At 44.4% G+C, this 26776-nt stretch overlaps 2 protein-coding genes across 8 annotated transcripts in view; one reads left to right on the top strand and one right to left on the bottom strand.

Moving 5' to 3' along the window:
• The first annotated feature begins 5418 nt into the window (after positions 1–5418).
• Positions 5419–16607, top strand: LOC120734822 (core histone macro-H2A.2). 4 transcript variants are annotated; one of them, XM_040033830.1, is made up of 9 exons: positions 5419–5984; positions 7442–7619; positions 11334–11440; positions 14049–14246; positions 14466–14570; positions 14658–14757; positions 14839–14928; positions 15120–15294; positions 15706–15871. In XM_040033830.1, the coding sequence occupies exons 2-9, from the start codon at positions 7448–7450 to the stop codon at positions 15869–15871; spliced, it is 1113 nt and encodes a 370-aa protein (XP_039889764.1). In that variant the 5' UTR covers positions 5419–5984; positions 7442–7447. The 4 variants fall into 4 exon arrangements, with proteins under 4 accessions (XP_039889764.1, XP_039889765.1, XP_039889766.1 ...); XM_040033831.1 differs by lacking the exon at positions 5419–5984 and adding an exon at positions 5998–6092; XM_040033832.1 differs by lacking the exon at positions 5419–5984 and adding an exon at positions 6157–6379.
• Positions 16608–21903: 5296 nt separating this feature from the next.
• gbf1 (golgi brefeldin A resistant guanine nucleotide exchange factor 1) overlaps positions 21904–26776 on the bottom strand; it is a 78846-nt gene continuing 73973 nt past the window's right edge. For all 4 annotated transcript variants that reach the window (XM_040033835.1, XM_040033834.1, XM_040033837.1 and 1 more), the window contains 6 exons: positions 26604–26734; positions 26414–26515; positions 25351–25464; positions 25061–25238; positions 24795–24977; positions 21904–23968 (listed from right to left, as the gene is read on the bottom strand). In XM_040033835.1, the coding sequence (XP_039889769.1) occupies positions 23715–23968; positions 24795–24977; positions 25061–25238; positions 25351–25464; positions 26414–26515; positions 26604–26734 (962 nt within the window). In that variant the 3' untranslated portion in view covers positions 21904–23714. The remainder of the gene's footprint in view (positions 23969–24794; positions 24978–25060; positions 25239–25350; positions 25465–26413; positions 26516–26603; positions 26735–26776) is intronic.

A 26776-nucleotide genomic window follows, 5' to 3' on the forward strand; every position in this document is an offset into this window, starting at 1 on the left:
GAACACAGACATGGAGGCTAAAAGCATGATGAAGGAAATATTTATGGGGCAGAAGAGATACGCAGCGAGAATATGCCCGACTGGAGTCTTCATTCAAGCTGTGGTGGTCCTCACTGGTTTGGCCAGCACTGTACGGGCATGGGGTTTGCCACAGCGCTGTTGGAAGTTTAGCAGACGATATTTGGGAATCTTCATTGACACAAATTGTCATCCAAGGCTTGCCTCTCTAAAGCAAGTTTTTAGGGTGAGTTGAACAAGACTAACAGGAGGCAGTTCCCCTTAATGTCAGCTTTAAGATAAAAACAGAAGTAACTTATTTTGCTTGGAATTTTAAAATGTGTTTAGTCTTTTACAAAGTGTTGTGCAAAAGACAGATAGTGGAGGAAAAGAGCTGAGTAAACAAGAAACAGTGCATCATGGGAAGCCACACAGGCTAGTTTAAAATTATGTTTTTATGTCCTCCTTATAAGGATAAGGATTTATGGAGATATGTGTACACATGAAAAGTTAAGTGTTACTGTATTTACAGGGGCCGTGATGTGGGTTAACACTAAAGTAATGCAAAGAGCATTTAATGAATAATTTAATCTCTACAGGGACACTATCTCTACTTTCAAGATTAGGCTTCAAACTTTCCTTTTTGCTAAAGCATATAGTTAGGGCTGGACCAGGTGACCCTGAATCCTCCCTTAGTTATGCTGCAATAGGTGTAGGCTGCCGGGGACTCCCATGATGCACTGGGTGTTTCTCCTTCACTCATCTTTTTCACTCACTGTGACTTTATACACCAACGACAACTGGTTGCAGCAGATGGTCCCGCCCATCCCTGAGCCTGGTTCTGCCGGAGGTTTCTTCCTGTTAAAAGGGAGTTTTTCCTTCCCACTGTCACCAAAGTGCTTGCTCATAGGGGGTCATATCTATTATTGTACGATCTACTGTGCAATATAAAGCACCTTGAGGCGACTGTTGTTGTGATTTGGTGCTATATAAATAAAAAAATTAAAAATTATAAATTAAATTGAATTGAGTTGAATTGAATTGAAATCGAATTGAATTGATCTAGAATGTTGTGATGCTGTTCTCTGTTTTGTAGCTCATTGTCAGTAGTGTCAGTAGTGTTTCTACTGTTAAACTTGGTCTGATTTACAGAGGTCACCAAACAACTCTGTGTACATGCATTCATTTTACATCAATCTAGGAGCAACTGGAGAGTGGCACTGAAGATACCAGCTTTACAATATTGGCCACCAGGCAGGCAGAGAAGTGTGGGCTTACATGGACTGGGCAAATGACCCTCACTATGCAGTCATGAATACCTGGCTTCCAATTGCCCAGTCTTCACTCCAGAGATGTGGGCCAGCTCATGCAGTTCAGACACCGGCAGGTCAACATTTGGTTGATGAGATATAACAGTAACAATGTTTCCCAAAAACAAAAGAGGGAGAAGCAAAGCCTGGGGATGCTTAAGTAGCCTTTTCTTCAAAACCCAGCATTTTACATCTGCCCCTGTCTGCCCTTCAGACCCACACCCTTCATGTCACTAGTGGCTAAATCACTGGGTGCTGTGACAGTCATTGTGGTTCATTTATTTGTGTACTGTGTAATAACAACAGATACGTTGGTTTTATGCTACTTCTACTACTAGCAGGAGTTAAAGTGGGATTTTATAGGTGGAGAACCCTAAGACTGGCTGCAAAGGGAAAAGCATCGCTTAGAAATAAAACTAAATGAGCTCCAGTTGATTCTGGGTACATGCTGTGATGAGCTAACTTGTACTTCTACTTTGCGATTCATTGATTCTTTGTGGTTTTGCAAGATACAATTAGCATAGAGCAGAGCTGAGATGAGCTCATTGGAACAGCTCTTCCAGTGACAGTCCCAGTTAGTCATGTGGCCCCTTGGGAAGATGAATTTCCCACCTTTGCCTTTAATGTTTATTAAGCATCACACTTTCACTCACACTCTGATGGATGCATCAGGGCAATTTCAATGCCAGCATATGGCCCAGGGGTACCTTAATACAACCCACTGACCTAGCTGTACACCTTAAGCCACAGCTGGAAGGTGCACAGCTGGAAGGTGCACAGCTGGAAGGTGCACAGCTGTGGGCGCTTACTTTGGGCAAAAAACAAAAACACTTGACTAAAGAATTTGTCTACATAAGCGAAGTCATCTCAAGAGGGTTTTGTAAAAATAACACTATACTGCTAGCCTTTCAACATAAATTGTTTTGAGACAGCAGTGAGTCCATAACCGAAGATGAAGGGCAGAGCTTTAAGCAGTCTTCTCTCTACGTTGTTGAACCATTTCATAAATGACACTATTGCAGCACGCCCAACTTTATCCATTTTGAAGACAGGAAGCTTGTCATGAGACAATATTAAATCACTGTTTTCTGCAATCCTCATCATCTGTAACCTGGTGAACCCAGAGAAACGTTTGTTGTCTGAGTCATTAGAGATCCTGCACTGACCCCTGGTGGTAGAAGTCAAATAGAGTTTCAGCAACAGCCTATTGTGACAGAAACAATCTTACGCTGTTCTCGGGACCCTGTAAGCTAAAATTACTGTTCCTAGCTTGTCCTTTGTCCTTTCAGGAAGCAATGTCTCACAATCTCACTAACATTTTGAATCAACTTTATTTTTAAAAATCATTGATGTGCAGAGGGGGTTTGTTAAGCCACTTACCTATTGTTCAAGCATAAACGTTCACTTAACTGCAGGGATGAGCCACTGTTGTGTCTACATAAACAGTTTAGTAAAGAGCCAATCTTAAATTGTTACTAGCAGCCTGTCGTAAACCCACGTAATCTGTTCCCAGTTTTTTGTCTATGAAAAACCTGAAGTATGTTGGAATCGTGTACAATGTGACATTAAAAACTGAGCAAAGTGGACGAAGATGTGGCAGACCTGAAAAACTATCTACAGCAGTCCAGCGGTGATTTCCTCCAGAAACAGGAAAACACTGAAACATGGACTGGGAGTGATATAAAGTTTTACGCTCAGCACTCACTTTTACAGTCCACATTCATAGATGTGCTTTTTTCCTATGCATAAGGATTTTTATGTGTTATTCACAAATATCCTAAAACTCACCAACTCAGACTTCAGTGTCTTCCCCAAGGGCATTTCAACAAGCAAACCTCATGAGCTACAGACCCAACTGCAAACCTTCCACCTGGCAGATGATCCACTCTATACTGTGGGCTGGGTGGACAGGTTTGGGTTTTTGAGTGGAGCTGTGGGAAGTCTCCCACATGTTCATACCTGCAGCACATTGCCATCACCTGAACTGCGTATTTAAGGACCAGCTGTGGCACTGCTTCTAAGACTTATCATCCCATCCCCATCGGTAGTAAATGAAACTGTTTCCAGTGTGCACTTTGCTTATGTTGGATCCGGCTATTCTCTTGCATTTGTCTCCCAGTCACCTGTCTGGATAACTCAAGTGTCTCACAGCTACATCTCGCCTGGAGCACAATGCTGCCGGTTTGTCCAAGCCCGGAGTCCGCTGTGGACCTGGCCACTCTCCACCGTTTTGATGCACATCACTCCCAAAAGCCACCTACTGGTTCCCCTCACAGCTGTCCTGTCTACTAAGCCAAGTAAGAATATTTCCATTATCTCCAAAGTCTTTGCTCATTTCCTCCCTACCAGTCACTGCTTATACTTCTCTGATGTCATCTTAAGAACACAGCAGTGGAAAAATACTCTTAATGAAGGGATTAAGTAAAAACAACACACACACACAAAGACAGATGACCCTGTGGGCGGTCTATCCTTCAAGCTCCTCTACCAGAGGCCTGGGAGCTTGAGGGTCCTGCGCAGTATCTTAGCTGTTCCCAGGACTGTGCTCTTCTGGACAGAGATCTCCGATGTTGTTTCTGGGATCTGCTGGAGCCACTCGCCTAGCTTGGGAGTCACTGCACAGAGTGCTTCGATTACCACTGGGACCAGTTACCTTCACCCACCACATTTTCTCGAGCTCTTCTCTGAGCCCTTGGTATTTCTCGAGGTTTTCGTGTTCCTTCTTCCTGATGTTGCTGTCATTCGGGACCACTGCATCTATCACTATGGCCGTCTTCTTCTGTTTTTCTACCACCACATTCTCCACCACCCTTGGGGGCGTCTCCCAGTTTGACCTCAGGACTTCCAGGTTATACTCGGCACAGATGTTCCTGTACACTATGCCGGCCACTTGGTTATGGCGTTTCATGTATGCCCTGCCTGCTAGCATCTTGCACCCTGCTGTTATGTGCTGGATTGTCTCAGGGGCATCTTTACACAGCCTGCACCTGGGGTCTTACCTGGTGTGATAGACCCCAGCCTCTATGGATCTTGTGCTCTGAACTTGCTCCTGTGCTGCCATATATATATGGCAGCATATATGGGGCTTCCATGGTGATACTGAACACCAGTCCCACCTCAAAACCTCCACCACTCCTCCCAGGGATCTGAGGAGATGAAGCAGGGAGAAACAAGCTAGTTGGGTCTTCCTGGTAAATGCTCTGCAGTTGGTGGCTGCACTAGAGGGGAGCAGAGGAGGCTCCTTCTCAGGGACAGAACAGGCCACTCAGCCATTTGGTCCTCTGACAATGCAACTGTCACCTCATTGCTCATCCATAATCATTTTGAGGATATCTCTGAAAGTGGATGCAAAGGTTTTATGGATTGATGTATCCAAATTTGAAATTTCTGGTTATATGTGTATGTATGTATGGAGCACATCAGGACAGAGGTACAAGCTATCTATCTGTAAAACACACTGGAGGCTCTGTTGTGGTGGGATCATCCTTATTCCCATCCCATTGAACATGATCACCATAAAAATAAAAATAAAAATTCATCAACTGAAATGAAAAAAACAACAACTGTGCAAACAACCACAGTAATGTGAAACAATGTGACAGAGAGAGGGAGACAGTTTTTCTGAACCCAATTCAGGTTTAACGTAGACGAAAAACAGCTATTTCCAATCATGCGAGGGAAGGGGGGAGTTGCAGGATGTGCCACTAACACAGTGATTAGCACAACAGAGAAGCTCACATCCTAAGATGTAATGTTTGTGAAATTCAACACTGTGTAGTGATGTTAGGAAGAATCAAGGGCAAACACGTTATAACGGATGCAGATCTTCAGTAGGTGGATGTAGCTGTGCCTGCATCTATTGGCTCTGGTCAATTAAAGATGGACTCAAATGATGGTAAATGGACTGATTCTTATACAGCGCTCTTCTACTCTCCCAGAGTACTCAAAGCACTGTATACAACATTCACCCAATCACACCCATTCTCACTGACTCTAAACTGAGTGCTTTTCTAACGACATTCACACTCTGATGGATGCAGCGGAGAGCAACTTGGAGTTAGTATCTTGGCCAGGGATACTTGGCATGCAGACTGGAGGAGCCAGGGATCAAACCACCAACCTTCCAATCAGTAGGTGACCTGCTCTACCTCCTGAGCTACAGCTAAATGATCTGACTGTTGTGATGTCTCTAGGATTATCAGCCCGAGTCTCACACCCCCAGTCTGGATGCTTAAGGACAGATGTCCACTTCCTGTTTCATTCCACTTTGGACTCTATTCACAGCCTTCACTCTTTAGCTAACAAACGCCAGGGATATGCAGTTAAATACACTCACAGGCCTATTGTGGTGCCGTTTTAGGCTGTAAGCTATTTATTTGGGCTAATGTGGATTTTACCAGCAGTTACTTTGCCGTAGGATTGTGTTGCGTTGATCTCCGTTAGAGCTGTCGGGGGCGTTTTTGCAGGATTTTCCCTCCGCTGAATTTTTCCCCTTTGCAGCATCAGTAGCACAGAGCCAGCCTCCGACCAACTACGCTGTTCCTGCTTGCAGTGTGGGATTTTTTTCCTGAGGTCTGGAACCAGGATTATTAGGCACAAGGACGGCAAAACACAACGGCCCGTCTGTTGCTGCACAGGAGCGTCACGAGTTCGCGCAGATTCACGTTAGAAAAACAGGTAGAAACTTGGGCTTTATTTGATGTTTCGAGGCGCAGCGCATATCCGGATCGACGGGGACGCGTTACTTTCCGTGTGTTGGAGCCTCCGTGGAAAACGAAGGGGCGGGTGGGTCTGCTGTGGAGAAAAGGCTCGTTCAGGTTCATGTCTGTGTGGTACGGTAACGGATGTGCGCGGAGCCGTTAAACGTTGAAGCTGCTACATGGTGCCGACCCGACCTAGCTAACGTCCGCTCGTAGCTTCGTGTCCACGCTGACTTCGTGTCCGTGAAGGAATAAAAACACTTCTCAGTGGGAGCGAAGCCGGCTCCGACACTTTCCGTGAGCCAGCCGTCAAAGTGAGGCTTTTGTGGCGACGCCGTAAAGGTGTCGCTCGCCTGGCTCCGACCTAGCTCGGTACAGTAACGTTAGCTTACATGCTGAGGTCGCGTTCCTTTTTTCTCCGTTTACACTACACGCACGTACACTATCCACACTATTAACACTAGCGACGTGATGCTGTTTGTACATACGTGGGGACGATGTGCGTGAACTCCAGCGGCGCGGATGCAGGCCGCAGCATATCAATAACCTTTCCGAATAGCGCGGCGTGGAAAACAAACACTGTGCCCTTCATTATGACACCACGCACACACACAGCCACACGTGTAAAAGAATGTGCAATGAAAGCACACGCAGCTAGTGTGTTCACGCCGGGACTGCGTCTCCCACCAGCACCTGGCTGACGTCAGAAACCATGTTCTCACCTGAGCGTCACGTATGTGGGGACAGCTGTGAACACATGATGCTTGAAAAGCTGTCAAATAATAACTCGCTGTTTCTGATTGAATTTGTTTAATATACATTAATGTACAGTTTCCATTGAACTCTGTATTTAATTCAATTAGTTTTATTTGTACAGCATCAAATCATTGCAACAGGCGCCTCAAGGTGCTTTATGTGTAAGGGCGACCCTACAATAACACACACAGAAAACCCCAACAATCATATGACCCCCTATGAGCAAGCAGTTTGGCGACAGTGGGAAGGAAGAACTCCCTTTTAACAGGAAGAAACCTCCGGCAGAACCAGGCTCAGGGAGGGGCGGGGCCATCTGCCTATACACGGGTGGAGTTTTCATGTTCTCTCTGTTCCCCTGTGTTTCTGCTGGGCCTCCAGCTTTCTCCCCAAAGTCATGTTAATTAATTTGTGATTCTAAATTGGCAGTGGCTGTGAGCTCCATATAAAACAGTGCATTCATTTACAGTTAAAACATGTCATCAGGATGATGGGAAAGGGGTTATTTACATGCCACTGCATTGATCTGGTTGCACTGCGGCTGAGTGTTGTGGAAATTGTGAGGGCACACGTATTTGTTTAGTACAGTTTAGAGGAACAGAGCATCCTGCTAACGAGAGTTTCATTATTGTTAGCATGTGTTTGTGTCAGTCACTGGCTGTTGTTGCACTTTGTGTCCAGACAAACATGTCAGCCAGAGGAGGAAAGAAGAAGGCCACCAAGCTGTCCCGTTCAGCCAGGGCAGGTGTCATCTTCCCAGTGGGGCGCATGATGCGGTATCTGCGCATTGGCACGCACAAATATCGCATTGGCATGGGGGCTCCTGTGTACATGGCAGCTGTCATTGAGTACCTGGCAGGTAAGTTTGATACATGAGAGCATGTGAGTGTGTTCAGTGTGCTGTGGCATATCTAAGGGACATAATTCAAAGTTGAATTTCTGCAACACTCAAAGCTCAGAGTACTTTGATAATCCTTTATGTGGGTATATATATATGTGATTGACATTTAACCTGTGAAACTTTGTCACATACAGAGGCAGACTGACTCCAAAGAGCAGCTCACAGTTCTGATGCATTTCTGACTCAACATTAATGAACGTACTGTTAACTAAAGCTAAACCTTTTTAACCTCACTGGGTCTGGATGAGGTCAAAGACAGTCCTTCTGTGACCTGTAAACAACTAATGTAATTCTGTATCTTTACAGACTTTTCAGTCGTTTGTTGCCCGTCTCAGCTTCTTCGAAACATGCTGCTAGCTTTAAATGTGCCACGTTTGTTGGATGAAATCCCGGAGGAGGCCTGGGATGAAACTTTGTCAGATCAAATGTGTGACGCTACCTGCTGTGGTGACTCACTGCTGAATACGGGAGTAGCCTGTGAAACAGGAAATGTTTCACACGTTTAATCTGACAAATGTTGAAACGTACTTTCAATCAAATTTAGGTTTGAAATGTAAAAATGACTGAAAATAATTGGACTGTAATTTATATGTTATGAAACCTTTGGAGGGACATACAGAGTAGCACATGCTACGGTCATGTTTACAGGTGCATCATAACACACAGCTGGGGTGGTCACATGACATCTGATATTATTTAAACACAGGATGTTGACGGCTGCTCCAAACAGTGTGTTTGTAACAGAGACGACTCGGTGGACTGAAAGCATGGAGGATGAACTGATGGATGACTGTCTCCATACGTCCCAATGAGAACAAAAGATAGACAACCAAAAAAATATGAAGCAAAAATTACAATGAAGGACCAAAACACAGGACTAACACCTTACATCTCCATCCGAGATCTTAGTGTTTCTGTTTGAGATAAGGAGACGTAGTGAAACACCAAACACACATTTACACTGTACAGTAATCAGCTAAAAGGTTCTTTGTTCTCAGTCTGGTGTTTTAGACAGAAACGTCTACCGGGCCAAAGAGTGCAGTTAGATAGACTGGTGGGTGTGGCCAACAGATTGACATGTGACAGGATATGACATATGGGTGGCTGTAGCTCAGGAGGTAGAGCCAGGTCATCTACTGATCAGAAGGTTGGTGGTTCGATCCCTGACTCCCCCAGGCTGCATGCCAAATATCCTTGATACTAACCCCACGTTACTCTCCGATGCGTCCGTCAGAGTGTGGATGTGTGTGGATGGTAGTTGGTGTGAATGTGGCATGTTGACTCTGGGAGAAGCTATATAAGAATCGGTCCGTTTAGCACATGCTGCTGCCGTGAAGTGGGAAACCTCGTGTGATTGTAACACTCCTCACACTGTTGTGACTGTCATACAGTTCAGTGAAGCCCTGCGAGCAGACTTGTACACAAGTTGGGAAGGAGCCATACACAGAGCCTCACGGAGCCATTTCTAAACACCTGCAGACTCCAAGATAAGCAGTTCAGACAGTTGTTCTGATGTGTAACCACTTTGCCAGGGTAACTGTCGCTCTCAGATGAGAGTAACTAGGTTAGGGTGTTCGGGAACAACCCAGGAAACATCAAGCCTGCCATGACCAGGAGCCACGTGCCTCCTGAAAAACGTTTTGCCTCAGTGAGAGAGGCCATCCTGCAGGAGTCGAGGCTTTGCAAACCTAAGAACACCAAAGGTCAAGCATGGTGGTGGCATCATGCTCTGGGGCTGTTTGGCTGTCAGTGGTACAGGCACAAAATGGATAGCATAGTAAAGACGGAGAGGGACGTCCATATTCTTCAACTTCTCGAATCACAGCTCGATGGCTGAAACATGGACATAATAGTTTCAACACAGCAGGGATCCCAAACACAGGAGCAGGAATGGATAAAGCAAGCTAACAGTAAGCTCCAGGGTTGGGCTGACGAGGTCCAGCCTGCTAATGGACATGTATCTAAACATCAGTGGGTGTGTAACTATAATAATATTACATTTTATTACAGCAACAGTAACAACAGCAAAATAAAATGTAAACATAAGGTAACTCTAGATTATATCTCAACATCAGCAAAACTAGAGAGATGATAGTGGACTACCGGAAACGACCAGTCAGGGAGCACCAGCCCATCCACATCAACGGTGTCAAGGTCGAAAGGGTCAGCAGCTTCAAGTTCCTTGGAGTCAACATCACTGAGGACTTCTCCTGGACCCTTCACACAGACACTGCTATCAGGAAAGCTCGCCGGCGGCTTTACTTCCTGAGGAGGCTGAGGAAGTTTGGCATGAACGCCAACATCACCTCAAATTTCTACAGGTGTGCAGTCGAGAGCTTGCTGACGAGCTGCATCACAGTTTGGTACGAAACTGCTCTGCCAGCAGCCATATATCACTACAGAGGGTGAAGGCAGCAGAGCACATCACTGGCACGAGGCTTCCTGCCATTCAGGACATTTATCTCCAGCCTCCGTAAAGCACACCGCATCATCAAGGACCAGAGCCACCCAGCACATCAGCTCTTCTCCTTGTTACCATCTGGCAGACGTTACAGGAGTCTGTCTGCTCGGACTACAAGACTTAAAAACAGTTTTTACCACCAACCATACGACACCTCAACCACAACACTTAAACACAGTCCACAGGACGCACTCAGAAGCTACCCTGCAGCTTCACAAGTACTCTGTTTAATCTGCACTGGTCACTCCACTTTATTGTCATTGATATTTATATTTAAAAGTGCAATACTGTAATTTTCTGCTGCTCATTCCTGTGCAATATCCCATCTGCCCTCCCGTCATATTTCTCTTCAAGATTTTCTTATTCAATCACTAGTGTACATATATTTATATTTATAGATACAAATATATTTAGTCATCTTTTCTCTTTTACCATGTCTCTCTAATATTTTGCTCTTTACTGTTTTTCTATTTATTTTTTTATTATTTTATTATATTTCTTCTACTGTACCATGCTGCTGAGTGACTGCTGCTCGTCAAACACATTTCATTGCAATGTTGACGCTGTGCTAACTTGCATATGTCAAATAAAACTGAACTGAAACATATATATATATATACATACATATATACATACATATGTATATATATATGTATATATATATATATATGTATATATATATATGTATGTATGTGTGTGTGTATATATATGTATGTGTGTGTATATATATATATATATATATATATATATATATATATATATAATGTGTGTGTGTGTGTCAACATTCAGAGTTGTATACCCGGCTGTTGTTGTTGTCTAAATTAAAGATCTTTTATATCACACGCTGGAAAAAGAACCAGATGTGTTCATGTCTGTGCAGGTCTGACCACAGCTGTTTTATACACAATCAGAGCTTTGTGGATGTAAGCTGGAGGTTATTGTCATGAAGAATATATAGTTTATTAAGTGTTATAGATCCACAAATGCTGCTAACAGCTCATTTGACCTGTTATTGGCTATGATTATGCTGTTTTTAGCATATAGGAACAAAATGAAGGAGTTTAATCAGTCAGTGTTAGACACAGACTCACTGCTGCAGCCGTGTAGTTTCACACCAGTACAATCTGTTACACGCTGAGTGAAGGAAAATACAGTAAACGTGTTTAAATGCTGCCTAATGAGTGTGCACCATGTGTTTCCTCTCCTGTAAGCTGAGATTTTGGAGTTGGCAGGAAACGCAGCACGGGACAACAAGAAAGGCCGAATAACTCCGAGGCATATCAAGCTGGCTGTGGCCAATGACGAGGAGCTGAACCAGGTAACACAGTGCTCTATACGTGACACATACGTGTACGCTAACACATCAAACTGGCCAGCGTGTTTTACACCTTTTGCCAAAGTTTATTGAAGGTTTGACCTTAAAGGTTGTTTAAACATTGATGCATGTTGTCAGGACTGCTCATAAGAAGACAAACAAGGAGAAGTGTAAATACTTGCTGATGTAACCAACCCCTGGTTGGTTGAGTTACACGTAAATGTTTAAAACAAATGTTAATATTAGAAAAAGACGACCTGTCTAAATACAAACTTCAGTTTGTAATGATGAGCTATCCACACCCAGCTGGCCTGTGTGGAAAAAGTCACCTTAACATTTGAACTGGTTTTGCCACCTTTGGCCACAGCAGCTGAGGTCGCTCAGCCCCACTGGACGGTTCAGAGTATGAAGCCTGTTGACGGTCGTGCCTCAGTCTGGTTTCAGTCTGGCCTTTCACATCATTTCGTTTGTTGTCTTTTTAGCCATTTAGAGGTTTACTTGCTGCTGCGCATGCTTGAACTTCAGGCCATAAACTTACGGCGACCGTGAAATGGGACGGTCAGGTTTGCGTCAGCGCTGTCTCGGTGGAGTTTAATAAACTCGGCCGTCTGCTCCTTGCTGTCTGAAATATAACAGGACACTGCTGTAAATTCTCGACCGTCTCACACGTCTGTTTAATCAGTTTTTGTTTGTTTTTTTGTCCCACCTTGTTGGTTCTTTTGCCATCAGAATTATTGACTAAAGGCCAAGAAAGATGCCTGACGGATTTACTTTACCAATCATTTTTCTGTTTGACGTTTAGCTGTGTGAAAACCCCAGAGGAACCCACCCGATGGATTAATGAAGTTTTATTTAATATAATCTAATGACTTTAATCTCAGCCAAACCGATTTACTCACGAACAAATCAAACACTGAAAAAAGCCAAACAATAACATTTTTAAGTTATCCGAGTGACGTATATCATGTTTAACCTGAGTAGCGAAAGACCGCGGTGGGTCTGAAAACGATGAAGCGGGAGTCCGCTGCTCTCGCCGGCTCAGTGACCATTGAACCCGCCGGCTCGCTATCGAGCTGGTGGGTAGCAGACGTCTCCGAAAACGTCGGAGCACTTTTGCAAATATGCGATGTCTTGATAAACAGCAGATATTTGAAGTTTACACAGCTACATTCTCGCCTGAAAATATCTTAAAGGTTTATTTTGTGACCCAGAGAGTAATAAGAGTAATATTAAAACTTAGGTAGTGGCCGCCATTGTTGAAAACTGGAATTGGCTGGGCCGCGCTATGAATTCTGGGATAGGTTGGGCCACGAAGGACACACCCGACCCATCCTTCAAACCTGGGGAAATGGAGGACGCATTTGTCTATGAATTGGGACAGTCGCTGTGACGTAATCAGTCTACAAATGCGGCCTCAGGAGGAAGCAGCCGATGTTTTGGGACACAGCTCATGTTTCACTGTTGCTATGATGTATCTGAGTTCAGATATTGCAGGACTCCAGTTCATTTTCCACATAGCTGGTAGGTTTGGATTGCTATGTTAACATTAAAATTAGTTTGATGATCAGAAATGTTGAAGTGTGACGTAAATGCTAAAGAGTAAGAAATCGGTAAGGAGCCAAATAAATGAGCCATTCAGAGCTTTGACCAGCTGGTTCGTCACCTGTCTCTCAGGTGCCGTCTCTCAGCACACCGGCCGTGGGATCTCGGGGTTTTTCGTGTGTCTGTGTGGATTTTTCTCTGTCTGCTGTAGTAGTTGGACAGAAAACACGCTACATGAAGGTTACGGCTTGATTTGGACGTCGGTGAGTGAAATCATCATTTGTCCCCGGCAGCCCGACCAATCGCAGCTCCCACAGACTACAGTGAATCTAATTATTCTGAATAAGATGTGAAATAAGCATCAGCCGCTCTCAGTCTGGAGCTGCACAACATCCTCCTTCACAGGCTGAGGATGATGCTGCTAAATTGTGTCCTGAATGTTATGTAGCTATCTGCCACCAGATGGCGCTGCAGTTGTTGATCCAGGCCGACCTTTTAGTTGTTAGTTTGAATGTGGCTTCCTTCAAAAGGCGGCCGACCTCGTTGGAGAGGGGCTCCTGCTCCTCAGCAGAGGGGGTCACAGCCTGGGCGAGGTGTTCGGGCCACGCTGCCCCAGGGCTGACCTGGGACACGGGGAGATTACAGCATCGGCCTGGAAAGCCTCCGGCTGCTCAGACCGAGCGTGCACAATGCTCCGCACTTTGACTTATATGAGCTTCTCATATTTTACTAACAAGTGAACATCTTTTTATATCTTATTTGACATCAGTTCTTCTTCTCAGCTGTCTGTTTGGAGGGTCATGTTCATGATAATTGCATTTAAATGATGATGATGAACCTTTTTGTCACCATGGGCACACGCATATTAACAAAACCTCTATATACATGAATCTGTCTCACAGTGCAGCCGTCACTACCAGTGTGGTAAACAGCATTCACCTGTTGGCTGTGGAGCGATTTTTGTATCATCCTCAAACAAAGACGGAGGTCACCACATGGTTCACGTGTGTGCACAGACAACGTTTCTTCACAGATATGAGTTCATTTATCAAAATGCTTCTTCCATCAGCTTCTGCGAGGAGTGACCATATCAAACGGAGGGGTTCTACCTCGTATCCACCCAGAGCTGCTCTCCAAGAAGAGGGGAGGCCGAGTGAAAGTGGACAGCCAGGCGTCTGTCACAGACAAGCAGGAGGAACGCTTGAAGAGCAAGAAGCCCACCAAAACCTTCAAAAAAGTTAAAGGCAAACGAGGGCGCAAGCCAAAGGTCAGTGTGCCCAGCAAAGCCATCTGTGATGATGGCGATGAGTCTCTAACCCTTCTTCTGTTAACAGCCGTGTGTTCTGTACATTTGTGTTTGATTTGTTCAATCAGAGAAGAGACAAACCAGAGCTGGTTTAATGCACTCGAGAAAGAACCAGAGTCATTATCATTTGGTAACTTAAATGCTGATTTAAGTGAACGTTTTTCTCTCCATCTGGCAAAGAGCACAGACAATGACAAAGAGGCTGTATCAAACTCCACAGTGGAAGACGGTCCCGGTGATGGATTCACCATCCTGTCAGCAAAGAGTCTCTTTCTCGGACAGAAAGTAAGCCGTGTTAAAAGCCCAGCTGAAAATCAGCGCGTTGTGTTACTGCTCAAAGCTGTTTGTCACTCTGTCTTTGTGAATCCACAGCTTTCATTAACAGAAAGTGAAATGAGTAAAATTGGAACAATCAAGGTGGAGGGAATAATTAACCCAACCAATGCAGAGCTGGACCTCAAAGATGGAGTGGGTAAGCAGCACCGGTTCATGTAACGTGTCTGGTTTCTTTCATGCGTCCTCATGCTGAGCGGCTGCTGTGCTGGTCTTTCAGGCAACGCCCTGGAAAAAGCTGGAGGTCGAGAGTTCCTGGAAGGAGTTAAGGAGCTGAGGAAAGCACAAGGGCCTTTGGAGGTAGCATCAGGTACGCAGCTGCGTCGTCACAGCCACTGAATCACATCCATGTCCACAGTAGGATGTAGCTGATGAGACAGCGTGATACATGCAAATCTGGGCCTAGTAAATAGAGTGCACAGAGATCAGCTGTTAGACTGGGTGCAGACATGTTTTTGTCTGAGGCGACGGTGGTCACCCTAACATGCTTTCATCCTGCAGTGGCAGTGAGCCAGGCCAGTGGCATGGCAGCCCGCTTCATCATCCACTGTAACATCCCACAGTGGGGCTCAGAGAAGTGTGAGGACCAGCTCGAGAAGACTGTGAAGAACTGCCTCTCAGCAGCAGAGGAGAAGAAGCTCAAGTCTGTGGCTTTCCCCTCGCTGCCTGCTGGACGGTGAGCTCCATCACACACAGTGTGTCGCCTCATAGACGCGTCTCTTTGGTCCCCGACAGCGACGCCTTTTGTGCGTTAGACATGAGTGTAAATGAGCATGTAGCTGTCGACCTCGCCGTGACCGTTACAGTAAGATTGAGTGCAGATCTGCTGATCTCAGCTTGTATTCTGTGTGTATAAATGGGAGGACACACTCACCCAGGGCCTCAGCTAACAGTGTGGATCTGCACCTGGTCCAGTGTACGTCCAGCTCCACTGATCTGTGTAGCAAAGTGACCGTCAGCCTGCAGACCGAACACGTTTGCAGACAGATTTTTAGCCGTAGCTCTGCCATTTGTTCAGCTACTCTTCATCACAAACAGCTTTGTCGTTTGTCTTCCTCAGTCTCATTTGTCCAACCGTTTCCCACAGGAACGGATTCCCAAAGCAAACAGCCGCTCAGCTCATCCTCAAGGCCATCTCCAACCACTTTGTGTCCTGCACCAGCTCCTCTCTGAAAAACATTTACTTTGTGCTGTTTGACAGCGAGAGCATCGGAATATACCTTCAGGAAATGGCCAAGCTGGAGGCCAAATGAGGATTGCCGGTTTGTGCGTGTGTGTGTGCGTGTGTTTGGGGGCTATTTTTTAACTGTTGTTTGTCACTGTTGGTATAGGTAGGTGGTCCCACAGTAGGGTTTTCCATGTGGAATGTGTTAAAGAAGAAATCTATGTGTGGAGTGCTGTTCACATTTCTGTTCCACTGTTCCTTCAAAGATCGTATTCTTTCTAGAGTAGATAATTTAAGTGGGTAGAGTTTGCTCTCTTGGCTCCTCGTTTCACTGTTTTTATATCCATGTACAAATGTAACAGTTCTTTCGCAGCATCGGTATTTTCTGATATATTTAGTTTACTAATTCAAACCTGTGGTTGGCATTCTGCTATGAAATAAAACCGTTTTACACCAGAGGTCTGCTCAGTGTCAGCACCTCTTCTTACCATCTCCTCTCCTTTTTCACAATATTGTTTTAAAGTAGAACAAAGCACAGCTGGAGGCACGGTACACCCTGTGTATATAAGAGGCTTTTTTGGATTTTAGAAATGCCATTTGATAGAAAACTTCATCTGTGATTCTACCGAAATTCTGTTTCTAACTGATCTGGGTTGCTTTGGCATCATTCTTGAATGACCTTTAAATTTTGTTACTAGTGCACACTGCAAAGACTCTGTGTTTGTTACAGTTACAACAAATATTGGTTGTATATGTCTTTGTCTCTGTAGTATTTTTTTCCTCAGTTGAACAGTTTGACTCAAAAATAAATTAGCATCATTTCATTTTGTTGTGCAGAGTAGTCCATCCAACTGTCAAACCTGCTGTGGTCACAGGTGTAACCACCAGTACGAATACTGGAAAATGTACAGGGCTCAGCGCAAATGACAACTGTGAGAAGCTGCTAAGATGAAACATGTTGTGGTGCCACAGCGATCGATCAGGGATGAAGATAAAAGGGACAAAAAAGTTATTTTGCACATACATATACGTATATACACACTAGGGCTGCCACGATTGGCCGACTAATCACGATTACGTCGACTATCAAAATCGTCGACGACTGATTTAATAGTCGATGCGTCGTTTGAAGCTTTGTAAGATCCTGAAAGACGCAGGAATAAGTAGTAGGATTTAAGAGTGTAATAACGGACTGAAACAGAAGATGGCAGCACTGCATGTACAAGGATGCCAGCTGCCGTTAAACCCCGAAGAAGAAGAAGCTGTGTCAGGGGCTGTGTCCCAATCCGGTTGTTAAGTCTGACGTCACTAGCAGTGTCTGGGCCTAAACTCCGCTGCAGGTCCATATATCAAACGATCACTATGGCATTACTGAGAGTTGAAAAACTGTCTAAAGTCTTTCATCTTTAATAAAATGATCAGCGTTCTGCTCTACCAGGTGTAACAATTGAGTTTAACATCCAGGCATCCATGAAAACGGAATTTATGACATTTAACGGAGTTAGAAGTTAACAGGAAGTTAGCTCGCTAGCTTCTATCTAAATACAATATAGCATGTCCTGACTGTGGGGTTTTGGAAACAAATTAAAACGTACAGCTCTGTTATCACTTCCAGCATAAATGAAGACAGAAAACTAAAAAGCAGTGATGTTTGTAGGGTTACTGAAGTTTGGCTAGCTGTTTTATAATGATGTGCTACGTGACCGCTAGCGAAACAGCTATGTTAGCATAATATAAACAAGCTAACTTTTTTTCCACTCAATAAAAGTTAACGTGAGTGTTCTCGGTGGTCAGGAACAAATGTAATCGCATGGCAGGATGCTGTAAAAGGACCAAACTTCAGCCAGGAGAACAACTGAGATAATCCATCCACAATACGAGGTTAGTCATTCATATACTGCTGCATGGGCTGGGCTGTAGCTACATCCTAAGGTTTTAAAAACTGAGCTTAAATAAATGATAATGATTAGCGGTAATAAAAGCCGAGGGAGGTCAACAGTGATCACTGACTGTTTTAGGAGCTTTTTGAGATCAAATAGAAGAAAATACAAAACATTAAACATGTTAACAACACAAAAGCCATATTAAACGCAGACTACTTTAGGCCCGGAAGTAGGATTCGTCGTGTCATCACTGAACAACCGGATTCAGGGTCTGCACGCTTGAAGTACGCATTTTAAGTGCGGTTACGTCACCGCCACGCGACGACGGCTGTCCCAATTTGAAGTGTACTTTAAATGCGTACTCCAAATGCGCCGTCGATTTCCCCAAATATCAAGCGTGGTCCGGTGCACGCTTCGTGGTCCCATAATTCATAGCGCGGCGGTGGGTGTGGATAATTTTGACGCAAATTACGGCAGAAGGGAGCGGCTGAAGAGTGAACTGTCAAAAGTACTGAATATGACGTCACTTATTTATGTGCGAATGTTTAATAATTAAAGTCGGTCATATATCCGCAAACACAACAAACTGAAAGTCAGTGATTATATATATCTATATATATCTAGAGAGATAGATATATCTAGAGAGATAGATATATAGATAGATATAGATAGAGATAGATATATATATAGATAGATATTAGGGGTGCAACGATATTTGTATCGATATTGAACCGTTCGATACAGTGCTTTCGGTTCGGTACGCATATGTATCGAACAATACAAAATTTGTAATTTATTTCATCAACTTTCCTTCTGACGATGCTGTCTGTGTTGAGCGCTCAGTGAATCTGCGTTCGACTACTCCGCCTAGGCTACACTGTCGAGCGCAGATCCACTGAGCGCTCAACACAGACAGCATCGTCAGAAGGAAGAGCGCAGGGCAAGCTAGCAAGACAGAAGTTAAGCTCTCCTTGCAACATGGCAAATTGAACCTCCCCCACCCTCATTCAGATGTGGCGTTTGGAATTATTTTGGTTTTCATGTGATGTATGACCCTGAAGGTAAGGGCGTCATGGACTAAAGTAAAACAGTATGTTGGATGTGCCACGCAATGCTCAATTACATGGGTGGGAACTAGTGTGTTAGCGCAGTTAGCTCGTTAACGTGTTGGCCGTCTAGCCCCATGCACGGGGCGATCAGGGGTAGCTCGTTAATGGAGATTTGCCGTGTTGTGGCTTTAGTGTCATTTCAACGAGATTAACCTGAAAGCACTAGTGGGAACACAACGAATATGACTGCACATTTACATCATCCTAGTGCAAAAACAACAAGCATGCATGCTACAAACTTTACCAGAGTCATTTAGACAGCCGTTAGCACATGATTCTCCTTATGGGGACCTGATATGTTTAATATGCTGCTGAGAATATAGCCCAGAAGAAGCGTATAGTATAGCTTTTATTTTGGAAAGAGACATTTCTCTGTAATAAACTCTCTTTTCCAAAGATGAGTGATTCCTCAATCAGATACAGGGCTCGCAATATCGCTAGCCCGACGTCCCGGGGCTAGCGATTTTTCCAGTCGGGCTACCAAAATCTATCTCTGCCCTGCCCATCGGGCTATTGTAGGAAGGAAAAATATATGTCAATGCTTTTGCATTCTTTCGGAAATGTAGCTGGGTAATTATGTCATTGGCATTGGTGAGCCACTGTCAATATGTGACATATTGAAATCGCGTTTGAATTTGCGCTTGTTTTTTTGCTTTCACTTTGCAATCGCTCGGACAGCACTGATTGGTGAGTGATGATAATTTGCGCACCAATTCCTCTGACATAGTCTTATTAATCGTTAGCTTACTACGCAAACATGACAAGTGAAATCTCCCGCAGCAAGCTTAAACATGTGAGAGGTTGATCGCGCAGAGAATCGCTGAGCATTATGTGAGTGCGTGTGTAAAACCAGCAGCATATATATTTCAGTTCTGCTGAGCCAAATAAGACAGGTCAGGGTGAAGAAGTGACAGCCAAAGAAAAGCTTACCACAAAACGAAAAAGTTATGACAAATCAGACTATAAGGCAAAAAGAAAGTGCAGCTTTATGGTTTCATGGACAAAATAATTTCTGTGGCTGCAATATGATGAGCTATATAACCAGGGCTGCACATAAGTGGTCCGCAGGTGCGCATTCGCTGTCAAAATAAAAAACACGCACAAGGGTTAGGGTTAAATTTAAAAACTGTACTTTTGAGTTAAAATATATATTTATAATTTTAATAAATGACAAATTAACTCATTCACTGCCAGCCATTGGCAGTGAATGAGTTAAACCCATTGACTCATTCACTGCCATTGACGGCTATAGACGTCAATGGCAGTGAATGAGTTAAAAAGGCATGAACATTTTTTTGTATCGAAAAAATATCGAACCGTGACACCAAAGTATCGAACCGAACCGAACCGTGAATTTTGTGTATCGTTGCACCCCTAATAGATATATAGATCATAATCTGACAATACTATAATATTGGCCATATTATATTTACATTACCACAGTGACATGACTTTAGTCTCATGAACAACATTAACTAATTGTTATTTCCTAGCTAATCTTAAATGACTGTTCAGCACAGAAATGAAGCCCAACAATCATGTTTTACAGTCCCGTGGTCTCAGCCTCAGATACTCAACTAATCAAAGTGATGTCATGACAAAAATGAATGAACAAAAATGCTTCATTTCTGTCAAACAGTGCTGTATGTAACGTGTCTCGCGGTTAGTATCATGGTTGCTAGGCAACCTGAACAGCACGACGAAGCGTATACCGTCCCATTTCACAAGCCTCTCACTTCCGCACTTCTCGTACATATACTACGCACCGTACGTAGTACGCGTAGTGCGCGTACTTCAAGCGTGCAGACCCTGAATTGAGACGCAGCCCCAGAATTCATAGCGCAGCCCAGCTCAGTTGTCAATAATGGCGACAGCTAGTTAGTTTTAATATTACTCTTATTATTCTTTCTGGGTCACAAAATAAACGATTAACATATTTTCAGGCGAGAATGTAGCTGTGTAAACCTCAAATATCTGCTCAGTTTATCAAGACACCACATATTTTCAAAAGCGCTCCGACGTTTTCGGAGACGTCTGTTACCCACTAGCTCGATAGCTAGCCGGGGGCTAGGCTCACTAGAGCCGTGAGAACACCGGACTCCCGGCAAATCGTTTTCAAACCCACCGCCGTCTTTCGCTACTCAGGTTAAACAGGATATATAAGTCACTTAGATAACTTAAAATGTTATTGTTTGGCTTTTTTCAGTCTTTTATTTGTTCCTGAGTAAATCGGTTTGGCTGAGATCAAAGTTATAGTTTTTACACAACTGAATAAACGTCAAGCAGACAGCTGATTATCAGAAGTGTGAGATGCTCGAGAATTTACTCCGGTGTCCTGTTATATTTTAGATAGCAAGGAGTTTATTAAACTTCACCGAAACAATCTGCAAATTTCATTAAAATTTAATAAACTGTCATCGTGTCTTTATTTTTAGTTAGCACCTTAAACACTTACAGCTGTAAGCTAATGATAGTTATATGAGAGCAGATGCTGCTGGTGCAATAAGCTGAACGTTTTATGTCCAATGGATGATGATCTGATTAGTTGACTAATTGCAAAAATAATCGGTGACTAGTCGACTATCAAAGTAATCGGTTGTGGCAGCCCTAATACACACACAATAATGTTATATGTTAGTTATCCCAGTTGTATTGCAACATATCAAAAATGTGAGACACACCACACCAGGTAAGACCCCAGGTGCAGGCTGTGTAAAGATGCCCCTGAGACAATCCAGCACATAACAGCAGGGTGCAAGATGCTAGAAAGCAGGACATACATGGAACGCCATAACCAAGTGGCCGGCATAGTGTACAGGAACATCTATGCCGGCATAGATGTTCCATCTATGCCCAGTATAACCTGGAAGTCCTGAGGTCAAACTGGGAGACGCCCCCAAGGGTGGTGGAGAATGACCGAGCTAAGATCCTGTGGGACTTCCAGGTACAGACGGACAAAATGGTGGTGGCTAACCAACCGGACATAGTGGTGGCAGACAAACAGAGAAGACGGCAGTAGTGATCGATGTAGTGATACCGAATGTGTTGTTGCTTTTGCTTAATCCCTTCATTAAGAGTATTTTTCCGTGTTCTTTCAGAATTAAAACATAAGCAGACACCAGGAGGAGCACTTTCTTACAACATATTTATTACATAGTAAAAAGTACATTACCTTTCATTTATATACATTAGACATTATATTCACGGAATTTCCTGTTCAAGTCACAATCAGCTTCTGATAAATCTACGATGCCATCCAACAAATAAACACTCAGCTTACATGTTGGTGGCTCTATAAGGCCGTAGTGTTACCTGACTGACACACATACACTGCATCTATGCCATCGTACTGCAGCAGCTCAGTCCACTTTCAATAAATAACACAAAACATCCGTGAGAGAAGCCCAGGACTGCTGTGAATGGTTTCCAGTCAGTTTGACATCAGATGGTCATTTAACCAATGAGCCAGCACATGTATGGAAGCAAAGAGGAGCAGCTGACTCAAACTGAGGACGTGTTGTGGAAATGTTTTAACTTCTGTTGGCAACCTCTCTCTAGAAAAGAGACTAATCTCAGTGAGCCTTTTACCTGGATAAATAAAGGAGAACAACAAGAAAACCACCGGTCTACATGTGTGATTCCTCTCTGGCACGATGCTGCAAACTTCAAATGTTTCGTACGAGTCTGTCAAATCAAAGATGCAAGTCAGGAGAAGGTGACGTGACGGCGTGGCGAGCTCCTCTCAGACTATTCCTCATGCATCTGCCATCATGTACCAGAGCAGTTCCTGTGCAGAGCGTGCTCACTACAGACTGACACTGGAATGTTTACGCCTCCATCTGCTGCTTGTTGAAGGTTATGAGATGCAAGCTTGGGGCAAAACGATGAATCGAACTTGGCCATTTTACACATGCTGATGTTGTCATGCCTTCTGCAACATCAGACTGTAGCCAAGGCTCTGGGAATCTTAAAACATGCAGATCATATAATCCTCACAACTCACTGTCCTTCTTATCTTTAGGTTGTTGTGAAGCACAGACATATATGAGCAAAGCTATGAGTTCAGCCTGGGGCAAAGAGAGGACTCCTGCAGGTGTTTCTGATGTAAAAACACAACAGTGCTCAGTCTAGATGAAATGTTTTCATCACTCCCAACATGAAGCTAATCCTGACGACGAGGTGGGGCAATGAAAACACTTCACTCAGAAGCTATTTACAAGACGGAGCTCTGTTTGCTGATATCCAGAGCCAAACGACACAGTCTGGCACTGAATAAGCAGTGTGTGTGTCAAATATACAGGATGTGCAGTGTGTTTTCGTCTGTACGGCTCCATTCTTATGTAAAAACTGTTAAAACAAAGCAGTGAGGCACAGTCTGACCCCTGGACAGTCACTGTGTGTATCACGACTCAAGCAGACGATCATCATTGGCGCTACAAACCTCTTAGAAACAGTCCTTAACACATCTGTACTATTTATTTTAAAAAGAATAAATAGTAATCAAAGTCAGCTTTCTGAACCCATCACCCACCGAGTTCAAAGAGAACAACTAACACGCTGTGTTGTTCATCCGTTTACAGACTTACAACAGTAAAAAACACAAATATAAATCAATGGGGATAAGTTCGATCTGTGGGTTTAAAATTACTGCCTGACTTAAAATATATGCACGGTGAACGCTGCTGAAAATTGTGGAATCAGTAAATTGCTCTCAGTGGGTCGCACTAACCTCTCAAAGACTGCGCGTGGTTTCCAAACCAACCTTAACCCGTTGGGTTTTTCCTGCAATAACATCAGTGCTGAGTTTTTAATCGGTGTCACCAGGTTTCCATTCTGGAGGATTTCTCCTTTAAATGCGGTACTACTCCATGTCCCATCTTAAGCTGCAGCTCTTCCAGTTGTTAAGGAGAGAACAGCATGGCTGGGGGGCAGCTGGACTTTACTGGACCTCGTCGGAAGGAGTTGTCGATCTGGGAGCAGGAAGCAGTGGTACAGGGGATGTGGCCTCTATGAGGGCGGGATTAAGAATGATTGGCAGGGACATGGGTGGGACTCCCACCTGCAGAGGAGAAGCAAGGGGCTGCAGAATGAGGGGGGACTGGCCTAAAGGTGAAGGACCCTGGACAGGAGAGGTTGTTAATGGCACTGGCATGGGAGGAATCGAGGGGGGGGCCGGAGATGATCGGCCTGATCCTGGAACACGAAACGAGAGAACACAGTGATTCAGTCTCTGCTCTACATCAGTTATCAGTGTGATATGCCTGAACATGAGGCCTACACAGTCTCACTTGGAGCAGTTTGCGGTTTTCCTTGCAGTCTTTTGAGCATGCATGCTCTGACCTCGGGATGAACGTGCTGATCCACAGCTACAAAAACTGACAACAGTCCTGAATATTTCTGATGGAAATGACTTAATATGGCCCATGAATCTGTGATGGGCCGTAACAACTACTTCTTTAAGACTCATATATACTTGGCATTGGGTTACCACAAGCATGAATACTGCAGACCAGCAGACTGCAACATTTCTGACTACTTGGATACGAGATGGTCAGTTAATCAAAGTGCATCTAATTACCAGCACCTGGCTGCTAATTACCCACCTGCAGAAGCAGCAAGGATTCCCCTCAGGTTTCACACACTACTATTAACACTGACAGTGTGTAACATGCCACGTTGTTTCCATCCAGACTGCTTTTACAACCATGTGTGTAAGAATGGGTGATAGGATGCTATTCGTGCAACGAGTCCAGCCATCCAGTAGTTCCTCACTGCTAAATATTCCACAGTTAGTGGTAGGCCACTCATGACCATGACCTCAGTTGAACAGTGGCTGAGCCATTCGGCCCCCTGGGTTTTCTAACATCAGGTTTCAACTTACACACAGACGGTCATTTAGACCATTTAAAAGTTTTGCCATTTTATCCATCTGCCGTTAAACAAATGAATATCCTACATGTATTTGTCCCCTGACGGAGATCATACTGTGCTATAATAGAGGAAAGTTTCAGACATTTACCGTTGGCACTGGCTGGTGGAGGCTCCAGTGGTGAGGCCGGCCTGCTGGAGCTTTGAGCCACTGTAGAGTTTACTGGGGCTTGGGCGGGTGTTTGCATGGGAGGTGGAGACACCTGAGGCGATGGGGGCCGGCCTGCTGGGGTTGTCAGCTGCACCGACTCTGCTTGAGGATTGGGTACTGCATCTAAAATGAAAGATGATACAACGGGGTAAAACTGGTGACGGTACAAGCTCAAATTTACAGGTTGTCATGTCAGTGTGTCACACCTGGTATGATAGTCTGTTTGAAGAGCTCCTCCCTCAATAAAGGCAGGAAACAGACAATTCTTTCCCAAGTTATTTCCCACAGGTCAGAGTATCCTGTCCTAGAGTCAGCACTGTGGAAGATGCCTGCTGTGTCCATAACCAGCAGCATGTTCTTCAAAGACTCAGGGATGGCTTCCAACTACACGAACACACACAGGCAACACAGTCTACACACACCTTTCTCTCATAGTGACAGTCATAACTACCATGGTATTTTGGTAATGTGGACATAAGAATTATATTCTCCTTACCAACAAGTCACTTGATCCAGCATGCATGTACTTATCCATGAAGTCCAAAATGGTGAGCCAGAGGGCAGCAAAGGTAGGCAGGGACAGCAGAGGAGAGAGGTGCTGTAGGAAAACCTAGAAGACAATCACACGTCAGAAGAAAATGTTCTGTTTGACCACCTAAACTCAAACTACGGCAAAGAGATGTAGACAAAATGAACCAATGACAGAGCGACTTTTATTAACATTGATTAGCCACAACATTAAAGGCACTGACAGGTGAAGGGAATACAATTCAGGATCTTGTTGGAATGTAATGTTCTTCTGAGCAACCCATGTGGTGAGCCTTAACTTTGACACGTGGCACCACCTGGAAACTGCTACAGGCAGTGTTTATGTGAACTGTATCTTCACAAGAACAGGCCAAATCAGGGGAGCTGCCCTGCATGTCCTGTGTGCCCTGTATGCCCTGCATGTGCCCTGCATGCCCCCTCATGCCCTGCATGTGCCCTGCATGTCCCCTCATGCCCCCTCATGTGCCCTGCATGTCCCCTCATGCCCTGCATGTGCCCTGCATGTCCCGTGTGCCCTGCATGTGCCCTGCATGTCCCGTGTGCCCTGCATGTGCCCTGCATGCCCCGTGTGCCCTGCATGCCCTGTGTGCCCTGCATGTCCCGTGTGCCCTGCATGTCCCGTGTGCCCTGCATGCCCACAGAACTCGACTGATCAATTGCTTATGTTTCAGTGCCAGATACCACAGGAAACATTCTAGGCACTATATCCATTTCTGTCATATATATCTAGGTCAGGACTGTTTTGGTGGGAACTTAAACAATATTAAGCTTGATTTAAACTTCTGCAGGAAATGTATCACCTAAAATGTATCACGCTGCAACCTTCCATGCCATTCAAATTGTTGTGGTATGCATGTAGTTTACCCGACATGTAGTTATATTTCTCAGGTTCACGTCAGCATAGGGTTAAAATGGGGTTCCAGTTACGACATAGATCTGACGCAGGTTGGAATGTTGGTTTAACTTGTGTAACTGTGGTTGTGTGCAGTGCAATATGTGATGCTTTCAACCTTTGACAACAGCGTGCAGGCTCTCATTCTGGTCTCCTCCATACCACCAACATCTGCTGGGCTAATGTTGTCAAGCAGCTTAGTCAGCAGGGGGAAAAGCACCTGACAGCCAACAAAGAAACACGAATGAAAAACGAGTGAACAAAGGTGTCTTCACAGTCCTGAAATAACGCAGACATTCAGCATTTACCTTGTTGAAACAGGACTCCCATTCAATTGCATCAAGTGTCTGCAGATCATGAACAAGCAGCGCCCTCTGGAGGTAGGTGAGGGCCTGCATGCGAACCGGTCGCCTGGCATCACAGCACAACCAAGCAATCCCTGTGGGAGTGACATTGAGTGGAGCTGTGACGAAGACACTGA

The sequence above is a fragment of the Simochromis diagramma genome, unplaced genomic scaffold (assembly GCF_900408965.1).
Source record: "Simochromis diagramma unplaced genomic scaffold, fSimDia1.1 OVJJ01000176.1, whole genome shotgun sequence".
In the NCBI taxonomy this organism is placed as follows: domain Eukaryota; kingdom Metazoa; phylum Chordata; class Actinopteri; order Cichliformes; family Cichlidae; genus Simochromis; species Simochromis diagramma.